General features: G+C 49.1%; 1 protein-coding gene across 3 annotated transcripts in view; it reads right to left on the reverse strand.

The window, feature by feature from the left end:
- The window catches only part of NT5DC3 (5'-nucleotidase domain containing 3), an 89,062-nt gene that overhangs the window by 46,562 nt on the left and 23,673 nt on the right, over window positions 1-18,827 (reverse strand). For all 3 annotated transcript variants that reach the window (XM_023257377.2, XM_045062247.1, XM_011284289.4), the window contains exons 3-9: window positions 11,355-11,429; window positions 10,851-10,906; window positions 5,577-5,667; window positions 4,561-4,698; window positions 2,334-2,394; window positions 1,819-1,921; window positions 1,573-1,674 (exon numbers count right to left, since the gene is read on the reverse strand). In XM_023257377.2, the coding sequence (XP_023113145.1) occupies window positions 1,573-1,674; window positions 1,819-1,921; window positions 2,334-2,394; window positions 4,561-4,698; window positions 5,577-5,667; window positions 10,851-10,906; window positions 11,355-11,429 (626 nt within the window). The remainder of the gene's footprint in view (window positions 1-1,572; window positions 1,675-1,818; window positions 1,922-2,333; window positions 2,395-4,560; window positions 4,699-5,576; window positions 5,668-10,850; window positions 10,907-11,354; window positions 11,430-18,827) is intronic.

Genomic DNA, 18,827 nt, shown 5'->3' on the forward strand with positions numbered 1-18,827 from the left:
CCAGGAAATAGTCTAAGACAGCACTCTGCCACTGTGTATAAGTGTAACAAGGAGAGGGTGTCCTCGGTGAAGGGGGAGATGAGGCCCTTGTCCTGATCACACCCTGGGATCTAATAAGAAAGTTCGGGAGAGCGTTTTCTCAGTGAGAAAGCAGCCAGCCAACGTATAGCTGTTTTTGATCAACACTTAAGTTTTTCCTTCATTCCCTTGAATTCTCAGTCTCTGCACATGGCTCTTGGGTCTGCCTCTTCCTTCAGGAATCACTATGACGCTTGGAAAATGGGAATTTAGTGTCCCAAGAGAAATTTAATCTATTCAACATGAACTACGGAGCACTGCATTATGATACGTTAAATCACCTGGCAGAGAGGGAAAGACTGCCTGGTTACCAATCGCGGAACAGAAAAAATGTGGGTTAAAGTGCTTCTTTATACAAAGTGCAGATTATTCTTATAACCCCAGTGCAGTAACTGTCAACACTATTGATATCTGGGGGGACGACTCTTGGTGAAGAGGTCGGTTCCGCACATTAAAGGCATTTCAGGATCCCTGATCCGCACCTATTCATGCCAAGAGCACACCGGAGTCACTGTCAGAACCCACGACTTCCCGCCCCTCTGTTTCCCATGACAGGAACACACCACGTAAGTCTTGGTAGAGAGGTACTCCACTTGACACAGACCTTCTGCAGAGTTCTGCAGAATCCAACTGGAATTTAAAAATTTTTTTTTTCAACGTTTATTTATTTTTGGGACAGAGAGAGACAGAGCATGAACGGGGGAGGGGCAGAGAGAGAGGGAGACACAGAATCGGAAACAGGCTCCAGGCTCTGAGCCATCAGCCCAGAGCCCGACGCGGGGCTCGGGCTCACGGACCGCGAGATCGTGACCTGGCTGAAGTCGGACGCTTAACCGACTGCGCCACCCAGGCGCCCCAACCAACTGGAATTTTAAACGCACCACTTAGAGCTGTACGGAGAAAAATACCCACCAGGCAGTTTTGCTGTTGCTGCTGTCTTGTTATGCTTCCCAATGTACCTGCATCAAGAAGTCTAACTTAACGATGTTAACACTACGTATGGCTTTTCACTGCTGTCAGTAGTTGTTTTTTTTTTTAAGTTTCTCTTTTATGTTTTTATTTTATTTTTGAGAGAGACAGAGAGACAGAGCGCAGGCAGGACAGGGGCACAGAGCGAGAGGGAGACACAGAATCTAAGGCAGGCTCCAGGCTCTGAGCTGTCAGCACAGATCCCGACGCGGGGCTTGAACTCACAAACTGGGAGATCATGACCTGAGCTGAAGTCGGACACTTAACCAACTGAGCCACCCAGGTGCCCCTCAGTAGTTTTCTTAAAGCCTGACTCGTAGGACTCAGGTTGAAGTGAGAACAGTCTCAAGCTGTCGGCTATGCACTAATCTCACCCTCCGTGCAATTACTTGCTAGAAGGGTTAAAAATCAAAAGCCATAACGTCAGATGCTTCTGATTTTCCAGCTAGATTTTACCAAGTCGCACTACGTAAGTATTCACGGCAGCAAGGGACTAAAATCTAGCTCTCCCGGAAAGACACTCACCTCCGCTTATCGTTAAAGAAGTTTGGCTTCTCAGCCTGAACGATGACCACATCAAACAGGTCCCTCCAGTCTTTTCCGACAATGTACCTCATCCCTTTGTCCCTGGAACGACACGCCAGCCAGGTGAGTCTCACAAGAGAGGGATTAACCACTTTTGCGACTTTTTCTTTCCAATTTCCAACTGTTCACATAAGTGGGAATACAAGGCGTGAGCTGGAGCCAGCAAGGTCACCCACAGCAACTTACACAAAACTACTGGGGCTGTTGGTGATGAGAAACATCTTCTTGCCATGATCAGCCAGTTTGGCCAGCACTGCGCGGGTCTGCTCGGCGTAGCAGATGTACTTTTCTGCGAGCAAGAGAAGAGTACACACGGACTCAGCGTGAAGTCCGTCAGGCTGCAGGTGGTTACCAAAAGGGGCCCAGGGGCCCGGCACTGTCCAGGGCACCGGGGGCAGAAAAGTCTTAAGGCAGGGTGGCCCCACCAGTACCGGGTCCATCGGGGACCAAGCCCCTGCCTCCTGCCTGGGTCTGAGTGAAAACACGAAGTGCCTGCAGCCGCCCGCTCCCCTGTTTTTGAGTCACTGTTATGCCGAGTTCTGAGACAAAGGGGAGGGAGACATCTGAACCGCGAGGAAGCCAGGTCCGCACGCTGCACTCGGAAGGGCCCTACGGCCCCTGCTCGGCCCCGGGAATGAAGGCAAAATGCCTGCGCCGTGGCCTGGCAGGGGGAAGGCTGTCTTCACCATGAGGCTACATACCGATATCTGCTTCGATTGCTCGGTACATGATTCCTTTGATGTGCACGTCTCGAATTGAATCCTGTCCAAAGAGAGGTTTTTAGTGAGTGAAACCGTAAGTGAGGTCGCCTGAGTAACAGGACAAGCGAGACGGCATTCGGGACGATGTCCGCCTTTAGAAGCCTGGTGATGCAAGCACCAAATGAAATCGAAATTCTGGTCCATCTGGCACAGGCGGCCCCTCGGGGGAAACTTAGGTTTCCATGGCGACAGTGGCAGGTTCCAATGCAGTTGTCAAAAGGGCCCCTGGGAGGAGGTAACTTGTGCGAACAAAGCTGAACAAAGCCCACGTGATACATGGCAACGTCTATGCAGGATCACGCAGAAACGGTCCCAGGGCATCTGCGGAAAGGGAATCCTTGCTGTTTCGTCTCTGCACCCCGCCCTGGACCCCAAGGGCAGGTTCTATCATCTAGAGAAAGAGGTTGAGGCCAATGGCAGGACCTTCAGTTCAGTGAGGCGGGGGATCGTCAGGGAGACAGTAACCCAGCCAGTAAACACCATCAAGAGGAGGCCGCTCACCGCCCCCACGCGCCCCAGGGTGTGGCAGCCTGATGGCCTGCAGCTATCAGAGCACAGCCCTCCTCTCAGGGGGCACTAAGCAGGTCTGCTACCTAGGTGGCACGCCTGGAGGCACATGGACACTTACTGGAGGGTGTGGTCGGGGACTGGGCTGCAGGCAAAACGGGGCCATAAGCCTTAGAAAACCGGTAGACTTCTGTCACAAGTGAGCACCTCTGGACTATAAACTCAACCCCGATCACCTTTTAGCACAGGCTTGTTCAACTTCACATCAACAGAAGGCAGGGGTTAAGAGCAAGCCGGAGCCAAACTTACCTGGCCTGAAATCTAGGCTCTACCACTTACGAGCTGTGTGACTTTGGGCAAGTTACTCAACCTCTCTGTGCCTCAATTTAACTGTAGAATGAGGGTAAAAATAGTACCTACCTCCAGGCATTATTGTGAGGATTTAATTACTTAATATGCATAAAGCACTCAGAAAAACAGTGCCTGGAATATATGTAAGTGTTCGCTGTTGGTGCATAAACATCTCTCCTCATGCCTGCAAAGGGTTATATAACTGAAAGTGATTCTTCTTCTTTTTTTTCACAAGTGATTCTTAAAGTATTTCAGGGCACCAAAAGGAGAACAGAAACTAAATATTTAACATTAGTTCAAACAATACCAGACTAACATTGAGAAGCTAGACTTCATCCTTCATCTTCCTAAAACCCGTAATTTTAGCCAAAATTTAAAACCAGTCCTAAGCATGTAGGCATAAAAGCATTATAGTACATAAGTACAGATCTTTTAACTATAAGTACTTAGGGGCACCTGGGTAGCTCAGTCAATTAAGAATCCAACTCCAGACTTTCGCTCAGGTCATGATCTCACTGTTCATGAGATCCAACCCTGCATCGGGCTCTGTGCTGCTTGGGATTTTCTCTCTCCCTCTCTCTCTGCCCCTCCCCTGCTCGATCTCCCTCTCTCAGATAAACATGAAAAAAAATTTAATACACAATATATACTACATATATGAATATATATGCATATATTTACTATATATATTTGAAATAAGTATTATTAAGTAATACATGAACATGTTTTTAAGTACTGAACAAAGTTCAGACAGCTTAAAGAATACGTATAAACACACGTTTGTGAATATAAGTGAAAATATATAAATGTGAAGTTACATAAATGATGTGCATATGCATGTGTGTAAGTTTCATAGCTGTCTATAAACCTCCCCCACTGGGTTTCTGCACAGCTTTTGCAGGGCCTGGGAAGGCCTCCATGGAACCTCTGGGGACAAGAGGGCTGCAGCCTTGGTGTGATGTCACCCTCTCCACAGGCAGGCGCAGGGGTGAGCTGGGTCGCAGGGGTGAGGTGGGCCGGCTGGACCTCAGCCACCACCAGCCCCTCTGACCAGATGCATGGGCCCTGGCTTTTGGTAGGAAAGAATTAGAAATCCAGATAACAGTATGAGTGCCCTCTTCTTTTAACACGAAATTAGACTGATTTCCAAGTGTTCTGGTGTAACATCTTTCTTAACAATTTTCAAGGTAAAACCGTAAATAAAAGAGATCCCAGACGAAGGACTGTTTCAAACACCTAGCCAAAGGAGGCTAATGATTCTGTCCCTTTGCTGAAATGCTTGGAGAGTCGTGGCATCACCGCCTCTCACCTTGACGTCTTTGTACAGATGGACAGGCTCATAGTCAATGTTGTTCTTGAGAAAGTACTCGTTGACACAGGACAGGAGCGACATCTCCGGCAGGGAGAAGATGTCCATGAACTGCTTCATGGTGTTTCCGTGAGAACTCTGCAGGCAGGGAGGAGAACTTCAGAAGCGGAGACTTACCTGAGGGAGGTCATCAACATCTGGATCCCTCTCCCCAAGAAAAGGATAATTCTAACAATAACAAAGCAGAAGCCTTCACCTTTTTCTTCTCATTCCCAGCACAGCCGACATCCTACTCTAAGCATAACTGGGAAATCCAAGGAAATACCCTGATTTCCCCCCCCAAAAGTCTAACCAATGTCACGCTCCTGTGACAACTCTGTCTAACTTCCAGCTCACTCTACCCCACCAAACCCAGAGGAAAGTCAGCAAGTCGATTATGGCCTGGGGAATGGCATTAAAAGCCACGTAACTCTCCTGAATGTGAGCACCTCCGTGCAGCCATATGTGAGCCTGAAAAAGAGCCTTTCTCTGAGTGCCTGCGATTTGTAGCCCTAAGTTTACCAGCTGACCAGGCATCTTCCAGTGCATTTTGACAATGTAAACAAAAGCCCACCTAACAAGACTGGAGCAAAAGCTCAGAGACAGAAGTCAGAGAAGCAGAGGCTTCCCTGCAGCACAGGGTGACCTGTTATCTTGGACCTCAGGGCAGGTGACCTCTACTACGCGGACTTCATCAGAAAGTGGGGACACACTGGGAGGAAGGGTGACAGACAGGGGCGGGTTCACGGAAAGTGTAGAGAGCCTCTAGCAGGTAGAGAGGAAAGGGCTAAGAAAGGGCAATCTTGAAGGACCTAGGAGAAACACCAACATACGAGCCTCTCTCAAATCCAGGGTCTCTCAAAACGTCCCAAATGCCCTTGTCAGTTCCACAGGACCACACAGAGACCCCAAATCTACCAGGCCGTGTTTTGAGAAGGAAACAGATAGGCTGCCTTAAATGAATAATCTCTCATTACCTTTCCATAAAAGTCACTCATCTGTTCCAAAGGCACGTGGGACCCCTCGTACATTTCAATGACTTCTTCATCAGGGACAACGCTGAGGCCTCTGGAAAAATCACGGGCAGTGCAGTTAGACTCACGTAGCAAGAACAGCGATTTTCAGACCTCTGGCAACTGCTGGGATTTTCAGCTGAGGTGCCAGACACCACGGTCACAAGGAGGTGAGACGTGCCGCCGGTAAGCGCTACAAATCACAGGCGAGAAGCTGCTATCATTACTAACAGCAGGCCGTTGGAATAAGGACGGAAAAATAATACGTCCTAGATGCCAGATGTGAATTCCACACACTCATTCACTTACTTCTCAGCAATCCTAGGAGGGGAGCACTATCATCCTCCCATTTCCCAGCAGAGGCAACTGAGGCCCCAATAGGTCACATATCTTAGCCAAGGTCACCGAAGTAAGAAGTGGTGGGTCAGGACCAGACCCCAGGCTTCCTGGCTCTCAGGCCCAAGCTCCTCAACCTCTACGTCATGCTGCCTCTCTCAACAAAGCACAAGGCCTTCCTTTGCCTTGCGGTGGGTCTTTGTTTCTATTTTTATGTTTTTACTACATTAGGGAGAGACAGGCTAGCTTTGTCTGTACCATCCTCCTGACCTCTGATGCTCTAACCTAAGGTCAGTGCTGAGGAGGGAAAAGCCATGCATGAGGCTCGGGCGGACTAAAAACCCCATGACACAAGGCAGGAAGCCCAGATGCCACCTCCAAGAGGGATGACCCCAGATGCTATGTGACAGCAAAGGCCAGTTTCCTCATCTACAAAAAGCCAGGGTGACATCTGCCAGCTGCCTGCCTCCAGGAGCCGCAGCAGAATCTGTGAACCAATCCAGCCCCTCCACAAAGGGAAGGGTGACTTTTGGAGTCCGAGTGACCTGGGTTTCACCCTGCCTCGGCCACCGGTGCTGGGAGCAGGTGCTGTCACTGGGGATTTCACGTTCTCCTATTTCCCCACCTGGCACTGCCTGCTCCAGCGTGTCGTGAAGAAAAATGTCTGTTCCCCAGACGTGTCTCTCGGGAAGGTGCTTGAGAAACAGACACCAGTGGTGAGGAGACCACAGAATGAATGGTGGGAAGTCTCCGCAGTGCCACATGGGAGTATCCACGAGTATCCATGGGAGTCTTAGTTACGAACAGGCTGCTTATCACATAAAATCACCTGGCCAACAACACATACAAGTTGTAATTGATGGCTGACATGCAGCTGTGATGGGAATCTAATTTCAGCCTTTTCCCTTTCTTCTCCACCCTCATAGAACTTTCAAAAATACCCAAGGAGATGCATTAATATTTTGCCCCCGATCTTGGTTAACTTGATACATTGCACTTTATCATTCACCAGATCAGTCTGGACAATGACCTTGGGGCAGAGCTCCTGCTAAAGTATCAGCGCTCAGGCGTGCACACGCCTAAGGCTCTAACACTTAGAAAGAAACTATAAAAAGTGGAAGAACTCTGCTGGGGGAGTCATCCTTCTGCCCCCAAACTAGGCACTACCCTAAGACACACTCACAGGCACAGAACCTCACAAGCTGCATCTTTAAGGCCCAAGTAACCAAAGGTCAGCTCAAAAGCGGGGAGAAAGCCAGCTGCAGCCAGCTGAATTCCGCGACAGGCTGGTGGGGAGGGAGGGGGTTTGGGGGGACCGCCTGCACCTAGATGTAACCTCAACCAGCGCTAGGATCAAAATAGAAACTACTTGGTGGGGGGGCGCCTGGGAGGCTCAGTCAGTAAAGAGTCTGACTCTTGATTTCAGCTCATGATCTCACGGTTCGTGGGTTCGAGCCCAGCATCGGGCTCTGAGCTGACCGTGCAGAGCCTGCTTAGGATTCCGTCTCCCTCTCTCTCTTCCCCTTTTCCACTCACTCTCCCTCTCTCAAAATAAATGAACTTTAAAAAAAAAAAAAAATTGAAACTACTTATACAGCCCTGTGTGACTGCGAGAAATAGAAAGGTTAGGAGTGCAAATCTGACCGAGTCTGTCCGGAGTTCAAATCCCAGCTTCCTTAATTAGTAGGGCTATCACCTGGACAAGCAATTTAACCTCTTTGGGTCTCACTGCCATTTTCAAAATGGGGAACAATGATAGCACCTCCCTCCTGGCATAACTGAGAAGACAGAAGAGTATACAGAGGTGCTAGCAAATGTGCCTGTGATGAGAGCAAATGCAGCTTTCACAAGGTCCCCATGAAGAACTTAAATCATAGGTACAAAATGGGACTGTGGGGACAGCCAGTCTGCCTCCTCCTCTGCCCCGTGGCATCCCCTCCCACGGCCCACAACACAAAAGTCGAACTGATGTGGGAGCCGGGGACCCGCAGCAGGTCTCAGAAACGGGTGAGGCTGAGGAGGGGGCACTCTGCCCGGCCATGGGCTCATTCTCACCCCTTTTAAGGGAAAAGGAAGGGCATTCCGCGTGCTTCTGCCGCCCTGAGCATGCTCTGGTCTACACGACGACTCACCCTGAGGCAGGCAGTGGAGTTATGCCAATCTTACAGAGGAGGATACCAAGGCTTCGGGATGGCCAAGAACTTGCTCAAGGCCACACCCATGTCAGCAGTGGGGCTGGGGTCCACGCTCAGGAAGTGTGACCCCAGAGCCCCCTCGGCCCACCACATCCCCTCGGCACTGCGGCCACAGCGACCGTCCCAGGACCTAAACCTGGACACTCCTCCTCCAAACGCCTCGGCGGGTGTCTGGCTCTGCCCCACACTCCCTGACACGGTGGACAACTTGCCCACAGAAGAAGAAACAAGACAATCAGGAGCCACAGGACGGCATCGTCTAAGAAGAGGAAGGAAAGACCAGGTCAGGCTGAGAGGGCAGGGTGAGACCTCCCGGCAAGTCCGCCCTGAAGGAAGGATGGGTGAGATTTCAAGAAGCAGCGAGGGAGGAAAACCGTACCGTGGGAGAAGGCCAGCATGAACAGGTGGCGAGCAGCAAGAAAGAACTCAGAGGAAAGGAACACATGCACCCTGTGCACTGCCTCACGCACTCCGAGACCGGCTGTATCTGTTGGCAAGAGAGAGTCCCCTTCTCCTGTTGACCTGGGGCGGGGCGGGGGGGGGGTGGGGTGGGGGTGCTGGGTGCATCACACAGAGGGGTCTGCCTGGAGCAAAGCCAGAGGGAGAGAGCCAAAAGATGGAAAGAGTTGTGAGAGGTCACTTTGGCCCCTGGAGCCAGCCACGCCTACAACAAGCCCAGACCACAGGCCCTGGGTCTGAATCCTACTTCTGTGCGGCCTTGGGCAAGTTACTTAAGACCTCTGTGGTAATACTAGTACAAGCCTCACAAGGTTATTCTGAGGATCAAACTAGTTAACTGAAATAAAGCCCTTGTGACGGTGTCTGTGCCGTAGCAAGACGTCACGTTTGCTAGTGGCTGTGTATTATCACCAGACTATTATTCTCATCAGCATCGCCATCTCTTCTCCCCTCTGAAACACCATTAAAATGATAATAAAAGAATAAACTACTCCAAAAGTCAAGGGAAGTGAGAGCAAAAACATCAGCAGACAAGACATTTCAGTATGTTCACCGGAAGACACAAAGCAAGTGCCTGACACAGCAAGTGGAGAACAGAGGCCCACAAGGGGACACCAACGAGAGGAACCGAATAACCGCCACAGCCCCCCCAGAGAGGCTCAGCCCTGTGAGGCACTGGGGAGCTCCTGGGGGATGTGCTCCAGCAAAACGAGGGAGTAAACCAGAGAGAAGAAGGGACGGGAACCAGGGAATGGGGACAGAGGCCAACGCAAGCTCCAGGATGAGCAATCAGAGAAGGGTAGTCAATTAAAAAAAAAAAAAAAAAGTAAGTGATAGATTACCTAAAACATTTGAACTGTTGGGAAATAAACACACGGATGGTATCTGTGATGGGGCATTTAGAAAAAACCAAGGACACCTCTACGGAAAACGAAGCAAATAAAAAATGATGTTGTTATGAAATCTAAGAAAAGGCACACGCTGTACAAGGAAGAAAGCAGTCACGGTGCACGACCTGGTGTTAAGAAGGAATAAGACTGAAGAGTCACGATGCAAACAATGACCAACACGGAGGAACAGGCAGACATGGACCGTCACGAGGCTCTAGAAACGAGACTGCAGAAGCCGTGTGTGTGTGTGCACGCCAAGTCCTGTCCCGTGGCAGAGATGATGTCCAGAATTAATAAATTAGGAAACAGAAATATGAAAAATAAGCACATTACTGGAAGAAAAATGCAAAAAAAAAAAAAAATCAAGAGTGTAAAGGGGTTGGAGGGCAAGGGGGGGACACAGGACTGCTGCCCACAACACTTTCAGCACTGATTCTGTGAACATATTTAACTTGGATAAAAAAAAATGTTAACTTTAATAAAGAGTTTGTGGGGCGCCTGGGAGGCTCAGGTGGTTAAGCATCCGACTTTGGCTCAGGTCATGATCTCACAGTTCATGAGTTCAAACCCCATGTCGGGCTCTGTGCTGACAGCTCGGAGCCTGGAGCCTGCTTCCGATTCTGTGTCTCCTTCTCTCTCTACCCCTCCCCTGCTCTCACTCACTCGATCTCTGTCTCAAAAATAAATGAACATTAAAAAAAATTATAAAAAAATAAAAAGTTTGTGAAAGAAGAATCTAAGATATGCACACCTCTGTTTTTAAGGTACAACAACGACACTCCTAAATCCTCCCCAAATTCAAGAATTGGAAAAGGCGAAATCCTTCATGTTCAGTTTCAAAGATTTCAGCCTGAACTAAGTACTTCTATTAATTCTAATAAATGGGGGGCAAGGAGGGGGGAATGTCTTAATATCCAAACTACTCAACTGCCATGGTGGGAACCAGAACCCGCTGCCTAACCCCAGCACCCCTCCCCACCCAAACCCGTATCCCAGAACCCTCACTCAGCTAGCAGACAGACACCTCTGGAGAGCCCTCCTCCCGCAGAGTCCCCCAGAGTGCCCCTTCATAGTCTCAGCACACATCCATCATCGCCTTCGTCACTACGGACTGCAGTCACTGGCTTATTTATGTGGCTTCCAACCTACACTCCCAGCTCCTTGGAGCATCCTCATAAGCCAAACCCTCCAGACCTGGCATGACAGTAGGTGCCAATCAATGTTCCTGAAGGAATGAGTGAATAAATCACAAATACGCACACAGAAACCCTCTGCATCACTAAGCGGTCAGCGGGTCTTGAAACCCAAAACCACTTGGTTACTTTGGGTGAATTAAATTTACCTCCTCTCACTCTTACCTGTAGACGGTTCCCAACTGGATGTAATGAAAAGCATCTATCTTCATCAAAACCGCCTTCAAAAACATAAACACATGCACAGGTGAGTAGCGCAGAACAGACAGCATGTTTATGAGGACTGTGGGTTATAAATCGTGTCAACACCAGGCTGACATGACAAGGAAGTACCCTGTATGTATCTGACACGGACCTTGCTTGCTGATTAAAGCACCGTGCAACCTGCCAAGGAAATGACTGCAAAATCTGCAAAACAATATGACAACTGGCTCTTCCTTCTAGAAATAAACAGTATCTTCCAAATGGCTAATGCATTCACTCATTTTTTCCAACACATAGTCTCCTGAAAAAGACTTTATCTAAAGATGTTTTTTAAATCATTCGGTTCTGCAGCCCCAAAGAATATAACTGAAAATCACGTTCTGTGTTCAGCAAAGAAAAGCACCAAGAGTACACGTTCTTCCCAAACACCATCAAACTGTAAAAGAACGTGAGGGTGAAACCTACCCGCTGCACATCGTAGTGAAGTCCACGGATGGCAAAATTTGGGTCATACTCATACTTCCTGATTTCCGCCGGATACTAAGAAAAAAAGAAAGGAACCATTTTTCAGCAAACAACGTACTGAGTTCAAGACACGGATCGCATCCGGTCCCTGTACAAAAGCTGAGGTGGCTCATGTACTTTGGTGGGAAGACGGGGTCAGGACGGAGCACAGCCTGGCCCTCTGTTCTCAGACCAAGTTCCTCTTGGCCACAGTGCCTTCCCTCCACCCACTCCCATCTACCTGCCCAGACACAGGTAAGGCCTCACCCCTGCCCCAGCTTCTCTCGTCTTAACTCCCTCCGCCCATCCCATCCCTCTGCCTTGGGACTCCTATTTCCCTAAGACCCCGGAGACACATCTGCTTCTACCTCCAAGACTTCACTTCCTCCTACTGTATTTAAGGCTGCTGATGAATAGTCCCCTCTGTTGGAAGCACAACTTCTCCCAACACGTTATCAACCATCCATTCAGCTCACATGTGAGCACCTCAGTGTATGAGCCCCCTGCATGGCCCCACTACCAGGTTTCATGAAGCAACCCCAGCAGAAAACTTTTCAAAGGGGGGCAGGGGCCCTCCATACAGCGTTCATTGCTTTCCTCATCTGGACTGTCAGCCGCTGCTCACCCTTCGGGGGCTGGAAAGACCTCACCATTACCAGGTGCAGTCTCCCACCCACTCGGGCCAAGAGGGCCCCTCCCTCAGTGTGTGGTACGCAGTTCCTGCTCGAACACTGTGACTCAGAACACGCGTTGACTTCTAGAGGCAGCTAGGTTCCCCTGGCATTTCCTATTCTTAAACCATTCTTCGAAATCTGCAAAAATCCCAGCTCTGTTCTTATCTACTGGACTAGGCATCCAAGTCCTTCTCTCCCTCCCCAAATCCCAGAATTAGAACACCAGCTACCCCAAGGGGAGCACCAATGTACCGAGCGCGGTATCTGCTGCTACTGCACGCGGGCCCTACCATTGCCATTTTACAGATGGGGCACCAGGGCACTGAATGAAACAATGTGGCCTGGCCACACAGCTGGGATGCGGTGGGGCGGGGAGTCAGGCCTGGGCCTTTTTGCCTGCTCTCCCGACTCCCCTCTGCCCTTGGAGTACAGTCTTGCGGGACAAAAGAATACTCCTGAGCCTAGAGAGGCTGTGTCACCAGGATCTCCCAATCACGATGTCAACTGCTTACGTAAAAACCTGGACAGCTATCAAGACGCACAGGAGCCTCTCTGCAGGACTGGACTAACCTGTCGTGACCAGGGCCACGTTTGGGTGAGGACGCTTCCTGCTCCCACCAGCTGAACTGCACGCAGCAAGCGTCCGAGCTGCACAAAGTGCTGACTCAAATGTCACATCTGAGCTCATTTATCTGATGCCCGCCACTCATGCCAAGAAATCACCAAACGCTATTTCCACTCAGGGGCGTTTCCAAGACCTCTGAACGCTGTATGCGGTTCCGTGTCTTCACTCACACACTTCACACACACATGCCCGGAACCCACCACACGGCACCGCGATCCTGCCCATCCCTGGAGTCTCCTCCTGAACTTGGGAGTGAGGAGGAAGGGGGAGGACCCGGGGAAGATACTTCAACGTTCCTGAGACAGGTGCTTCTTCACTGAGCCAGCCACGTGCTACCCGCTGTTCTGGACACATCTGTGACTTTATTCTACGTACTCCTCACAGCACCAGCACGGAGGAGGTCGAGCATCTCCTGTCCGTTCGTTGAATAATCTGAGAAGCGGAGTCAAGCGAACGGCTCGGGCTCACAGAGATAGACAGAGGCTGGGCCGGACTTGAGCCCCGGCCCGTGTCACACCCGAGTCCACGTCAACCACCTGTAATCAACTCTGATGAACGCTGAGCCACCGCAGGAGACGCCCATCCTGTGACGGCAGAGCCTGCCGCGTCCGACCGCCCGGTGGGTTCGCTCAGGAGGTTCACGGTGGGACACAGGGCTGGCCACCGGCGCGAGAACCAGAGACAGAGGGTACGCTCTCTGCGCACAGACTCCTGGAGGCTGTGGCGGCTCTTCTCTGAACGAGGTCTATCCAGACTCCCCAGCAGGACACGGACATCACAGGGAGACACGGCCACGCACCCACCCGTGGGCCCCAGAGCGGTGTATTCTTGCGGAGCCACTCCTGATAGACACACCATGTTTTTATGTCACAGGCGGCTGAAAGGGCCTCATGGGACACTATTGTCACAAAGAACACAGGCCCCAGTGCTGAGGGACCAGGCGTCAAATCCCAGTCCTACTCTGTGTAGCTGGGTGACCCTGACAAGGTCTCTAAGTGTCGGTTTTCTCATCTCCAAAGTAAGGATACCAGGAGACCTACCGCAGGTGAAGTAGAGAGAAGAAAGCAAAGGACGTGTGCGGGGGGAGCCCCTGGCTGGCTAGGTCAGCAGAGCATGCAACTCTTGATCTTGGGGTTGTAAGTTCAAGCCCCACATCAGGTATGGTAATAATAAAATCTTTTAAAAAATTTACTTTTAATTAAGAAAACAAAAAGCAAAAAAAAAAGGAAGCCTGAGGGGCTGGGGGGGTGGGGGGGCAGTCTCTGGCACGTAGCCGTAGCAAGTTGCAGTGAAACGGAGTTGCTTTGCTGGACTAGGAATCGGGAGGCCTGGGCTTTGAGACCCCCTCTTCTAGCCTCTGCTACTTCCCAGAGGACTTCAGGCAAGTCATTCAACCCCCCCACCCCTTCCTTCATATGGAAAATGAAACAGACTTGGGGTGATTTCTCTGCTCCACTCGTGCCCCCTGAATTGTGATTTCCCCTGCAACCAATCAAGTCAGAAATGTCCTCACGGCGGGCCCCTTTCCAACCCACACACGTGCGCACGTGCACGGGCCTGTGTGCACACACATACACGAGCTCACGGCATCTCTGAGAATAACCGTCAACAGGCTTGTCCCATCGAGGAAGCCAGAGCTGCTCCCGTCAGCCAGGGGGTTACGCTTTTCTCCACTGGCCTAGGACCAGATTTTCTGGACTCTTCAGAGTTGAGAAACTTTCCACCAGCCTGAAAAACATGACTCACTCAATGTGTCGTGAAGATTACTGGTGTCTCTAAAAGCAGAACAAAGGGTATAAAAAGATAAAAGACCTAACGGCACAGGGGATTTTTATTAACCCTGTCTGGTTTCCTTCAGCACCTGGATTGGTTCTAACTCCAAGGGTAATCTGAGCAGGCTATCACGTGGGGACAAAGGTGGAGCAAGATGCTCCAGAAACGTCCCTTACAGCTTCAAGCACAGTTAATGCCCAGGAGTGCCCCCTCTGCATACCCAGAAATGTGTACATTGTCCCTCCAGGTCTGCGGCTTGGCCGCGTCTCCAGCTAATTACAGAGCTCTCCACAGGGCTAGCAACCTATACATCACAGCACCGCTGCTGAGTTCCCGAGGTCCAGATGCCTATAAATATAGGTTTTTCAGAGGTCTCTGAACGTTTCAGGAGTCTAAATTATGCGTCTAGTCGGTGGCAGGGCAAAAGGGCATGAAAACAAAGCTCTCCAAAATCTTCACAAAATGGGAAGCGAGGACAAAATAACCTGCATCCGAATGGTGACTCCACACCAGGCACAACACTCTCACCTAACCGTGTAATTCCATAAATAGGTCACGTGCTTACTGAGCGGGTCCTCTACGCCAGGGCCTGGGAATATGGCGGGAGCGAACAGATGGAACAGATCGCACAGTCGCTGACCGAAGTTTACATCCCACCATGGGGAGGCAGACGTACACAAACACCCAGCAGAATGCCCCGTGGTGAGAAGTAATACAGAGCGAATGCTCTACAAGGGTTTGGAGAGCTGAAGAAAAGAATAAGAAGTTGAGGAGCAAGGCCTCGGACCGCCTGGGGCAGGGAGGGATCGTCCAAAGCAGAGGAAGAGCAGGTGCAAAGGCCCTGGCAGTTCAAGGAGCAACGAGAACTCTGGTGTGAGGACAGGTGGGGGGAAAGTGGGGGCGTGGGAGCAACGGAAGGCCTTCTCTGTCATTCCAAGTGTGCTGGGAGGGCTTCAGGGGGCCTTGGGTCCAGGAGTGATATGGTGAGAGGGTGATGGTGGCCTGGCCCAAGGTGGTGGTCGGGAGGGGGGAGAAGGGGATGGAGTTAGAACATGTTTCGAACGAGTATCTTTTGAAAGAGTGAGAAGAGAGCTCACAGCTGCACAGAGCGACCCCCTCCCAAAGAGCAGAGCATAGAAAGGGAAAGAGTAACTTCACGGTGCAGAGACGCTATAAACACACCTCGGCCACGTGATCAAGGCCAACATCAATGGCGGTGAGTCATGTAGACAGCACGCACCCTTGATGCGATATGGTGAGAATGGCACTTTACCTCTGTGGTCTTCCTCCCCCAGAACCCACAACCTCAGTCTAATTACGAAAAAAAAATGGCAGACAAATCCCAAGAGAAGGCATCCTAAAAAATACCTGACTAGTACTCTTTAAAACTGCAAGGTCATCGGGGCGCCTGGGTGGCTCAGTGGGCTGGGCGTCCCACTTCAGCTCAGGTCACGATCTCGCAGCCAGTGAGTTCGAGCCCCGCATCGGGCTCTGGGCTGACAGCTCAGAGCCTGGAGCCTGTTTCGGATTCTGTGTCTCCCTCTCTCTCTGACCCACCCCGTTCATGCTCTGTCTCTCTCTGTCTCAAAAATAAATAAACGTTAAAAAAAAAAATTTTTTTAAATAAAAAAATAAAAAAATAAAACTGCAAGGTCATCGCAAACCAGGGAATTGTGAGAAACTATCAAAGCAGAGCCTAAGGAACCATGACAACTAAATGTAATGTGGCATCCTAGGTGGGACCCTGGAACAGGGAAAGAACATCAGGTAAAAACTAAGAGGATCTGAACCCACTATGGACTTCATTAAGTTAATAATAACATTATGAACGTGGTTCTTCAGCTGAGATAAATGTACCACAGTAAACTGTGATCAAGAGGAAACCAGGCATGTGTAGACACAGGAATTCTTGGTATTACCTCTGCAACTTATCTAAAAACCTAAAACTCTCCTAAAATTAACGGTTTATTTTAAAAAGAGAAAAAGAAGAAGGGGCACCTGGGTGGCTAGGTCAGTTAAGCATCCAACTTCAGCCCAGGTCACGATTTCACGGCTCAGGAGTTCAAGCCCCGCATCGGGCTGTGTGCTGACAGCTCAGAGTCTGGAGCCTGCTTGGGATTCTGTGTCTCCTTCTCTCAGTGCTCCTCCCCTTTATGATCTCTCTCTCTCTCTCTCTCTCTCAAAAATAAACATTAAAAAAATTTTTTTAATAAAAAAGGAGAAAGCAAGAACCCATAGCATTTGCTGAGAGATCAGACGTGGAGCACAGGAGAATGTGAGGCGTCATGGCTGATGTTAGGCTCCAGATTTGAAAAAAACGGGTGAATGTCAGTGCCTGTTAATGACAGGGAACACTGATGAGGGTATGGATGTGGAACATGAAGTCAAGAACTCTTATCACTCTCCTTCTATTCCTTGGTGGACCCATGAAAGGAAAATACAGTCATTACCCTACATTTTATTCTATTTTTATGAAAACTTCTTTTTCTGAAAAAAAAAGAAAAGAAAAAAAGCATAATTAAGGGGCTAGAACTTTTACATTTGCTTTTTGGGAAGATGCTAAATTGCAAACTTACTGTTCTATTACTGTGCATCTCAAAAGCAGATGTCTTTCCATCTCTACAAGTACATTTAGTCTTTGGCAGGAAAAATGGCACCAAATTAAATGCCTCTTGGAAGAATTATTTTGTTTAATCAGAGCAAGAGAAAAATCTGCATAAGCATAATTGACTCTATTAATATGCCTGACATAATTAGTGTTATGACTTATTTCTTTTATCCAAGCAACAAAGACATAATGGGAATGAAACTTCAGTGATCTTAAGTCCAGAAGCTTTTATAATCATGATTGTACCTCTTTTTCCCCACCTGTTTCATCTCCCTTTTCCCCCCACAATTCATACATTTTTTATCTTCATAATTTTTTTTTATCATCACGAATATTTTATTTCCATATGAACAACAGGGTGGAAATGAAAGGTGTTATTAATCCCACAAGGAACAACATGGAATAAAGAATATTTATGCCTTGGAAACAGATCTGAGTTCAAATTCTGGTTCTGTCTCCTACTGATCTCGCGGCTTTGAACTACGTGCTCATCTCCATTAGCCTCAGTTTCCTCACCTGTAAAACAGAGACAACATCTATTTGTATGGTTGTCACGCATATTAGAAATACCAGTAGTGGGCCACCTGTGTAGCTTAGTTGGTTAAGCATCTGACCTTGATTTCAGATCAGGTCATGATCTCATGGCTCCTGGGTTCAAGCCCCGCATTGGGCTCTACACAACAAGGGGCCTATTCAGGGTCTCTCTCTTGTGTGCACACTCTCTCTCAAAATCAATAAACTTGAAAGAAAGAAAGAAAGAAAGAAAGAAAGAAAGAAAGAAAGAAAGAAAGAAAGAAAGAAAGAAAGAAAGAAAGAAAGAAAGAAAGAAAAAGAAAGAAGGGAGGGAGGGAGGGAGGGAGGGAGGGAGGAAGAAAGGCAGTAATGGCTAACATTTATTGTTTTCTATGGCCAGAAAGAAAGAAAGAAAGAAGGAAGGAAGAGAAAGGCAGTAATGGCTAACATTTATTGAATGTTTTCTATGGGCCAGGCACTTTATATATATTAACTCATTTAATTACAATGACTTTGTGAGGACAGTACTGTTACTGTACCCATTTCACAGAGGAAGAGACTGAGGCTCAGAGAAATTAGGTGAGTTTCTCGAGACTACCTGAGAAGTAAGTGGTGAAGGTCAGGATTTGAACACCAGCGGTCAGGCTCCAGAACCTGTGCTTCTAGCACCAAGCAGAAAATCAACAGACAGGACTGTTAATAAAATGACCGCTATTTTACGAGTGATAATCAAAGTCACAGCAAATGCCACAGACAGGACCTAGGTCTAGAAGGCCATCAGCAATGCAACACCCCTTCAGTTCAACCTCCCCATGGGGTCGTGGAGAGGTGGTGCAGGTTGGCAGACAGGGCAGTGAGGGCGGGACCAGCTAGTTCACACTCTGCTTTCACAGTCAGGGGAAACGTCTGCAGGTTAGATGGAAGAAAAGAGAGTCTCCTGAGCAGATGGGCAAATGCAGCTGGATGGCAAGTGGCTAGATGGGTTTCCATATGGGAAAGTGGCCGTAACTAAAGACAGCTGCCTGTTGGCTTAATGGCAGAAGGGAAGGTTATTTTTGACACGTGCCATTACTGAATTTTGAATAAGGAGAAAATGACTTGCTTATTAAGTCCACTGATAACCAAAAGCTGAGGGGATCGGGAAATATGTTGCCTCAAATGGTGAGGATCCAAAACCAATGGAAACTTTGGCAGCGTTAACAAAGGTACGGTATCCAGAACCAGGGAGGTGATGGTCTCCC

This window comes from Felis catus, chromosome B4 (genome assembly GCF_018350175.1).
Source record: "Felis catus isolate Fca126 chromosome B4, F.catus_Fca126_mat1.0, whole genome shotgun sequence".
NCBI lineage: Eukaryota > Metazoa > Chordata > Mammalia > Carnivora > Felidae > Felis > Felis catus.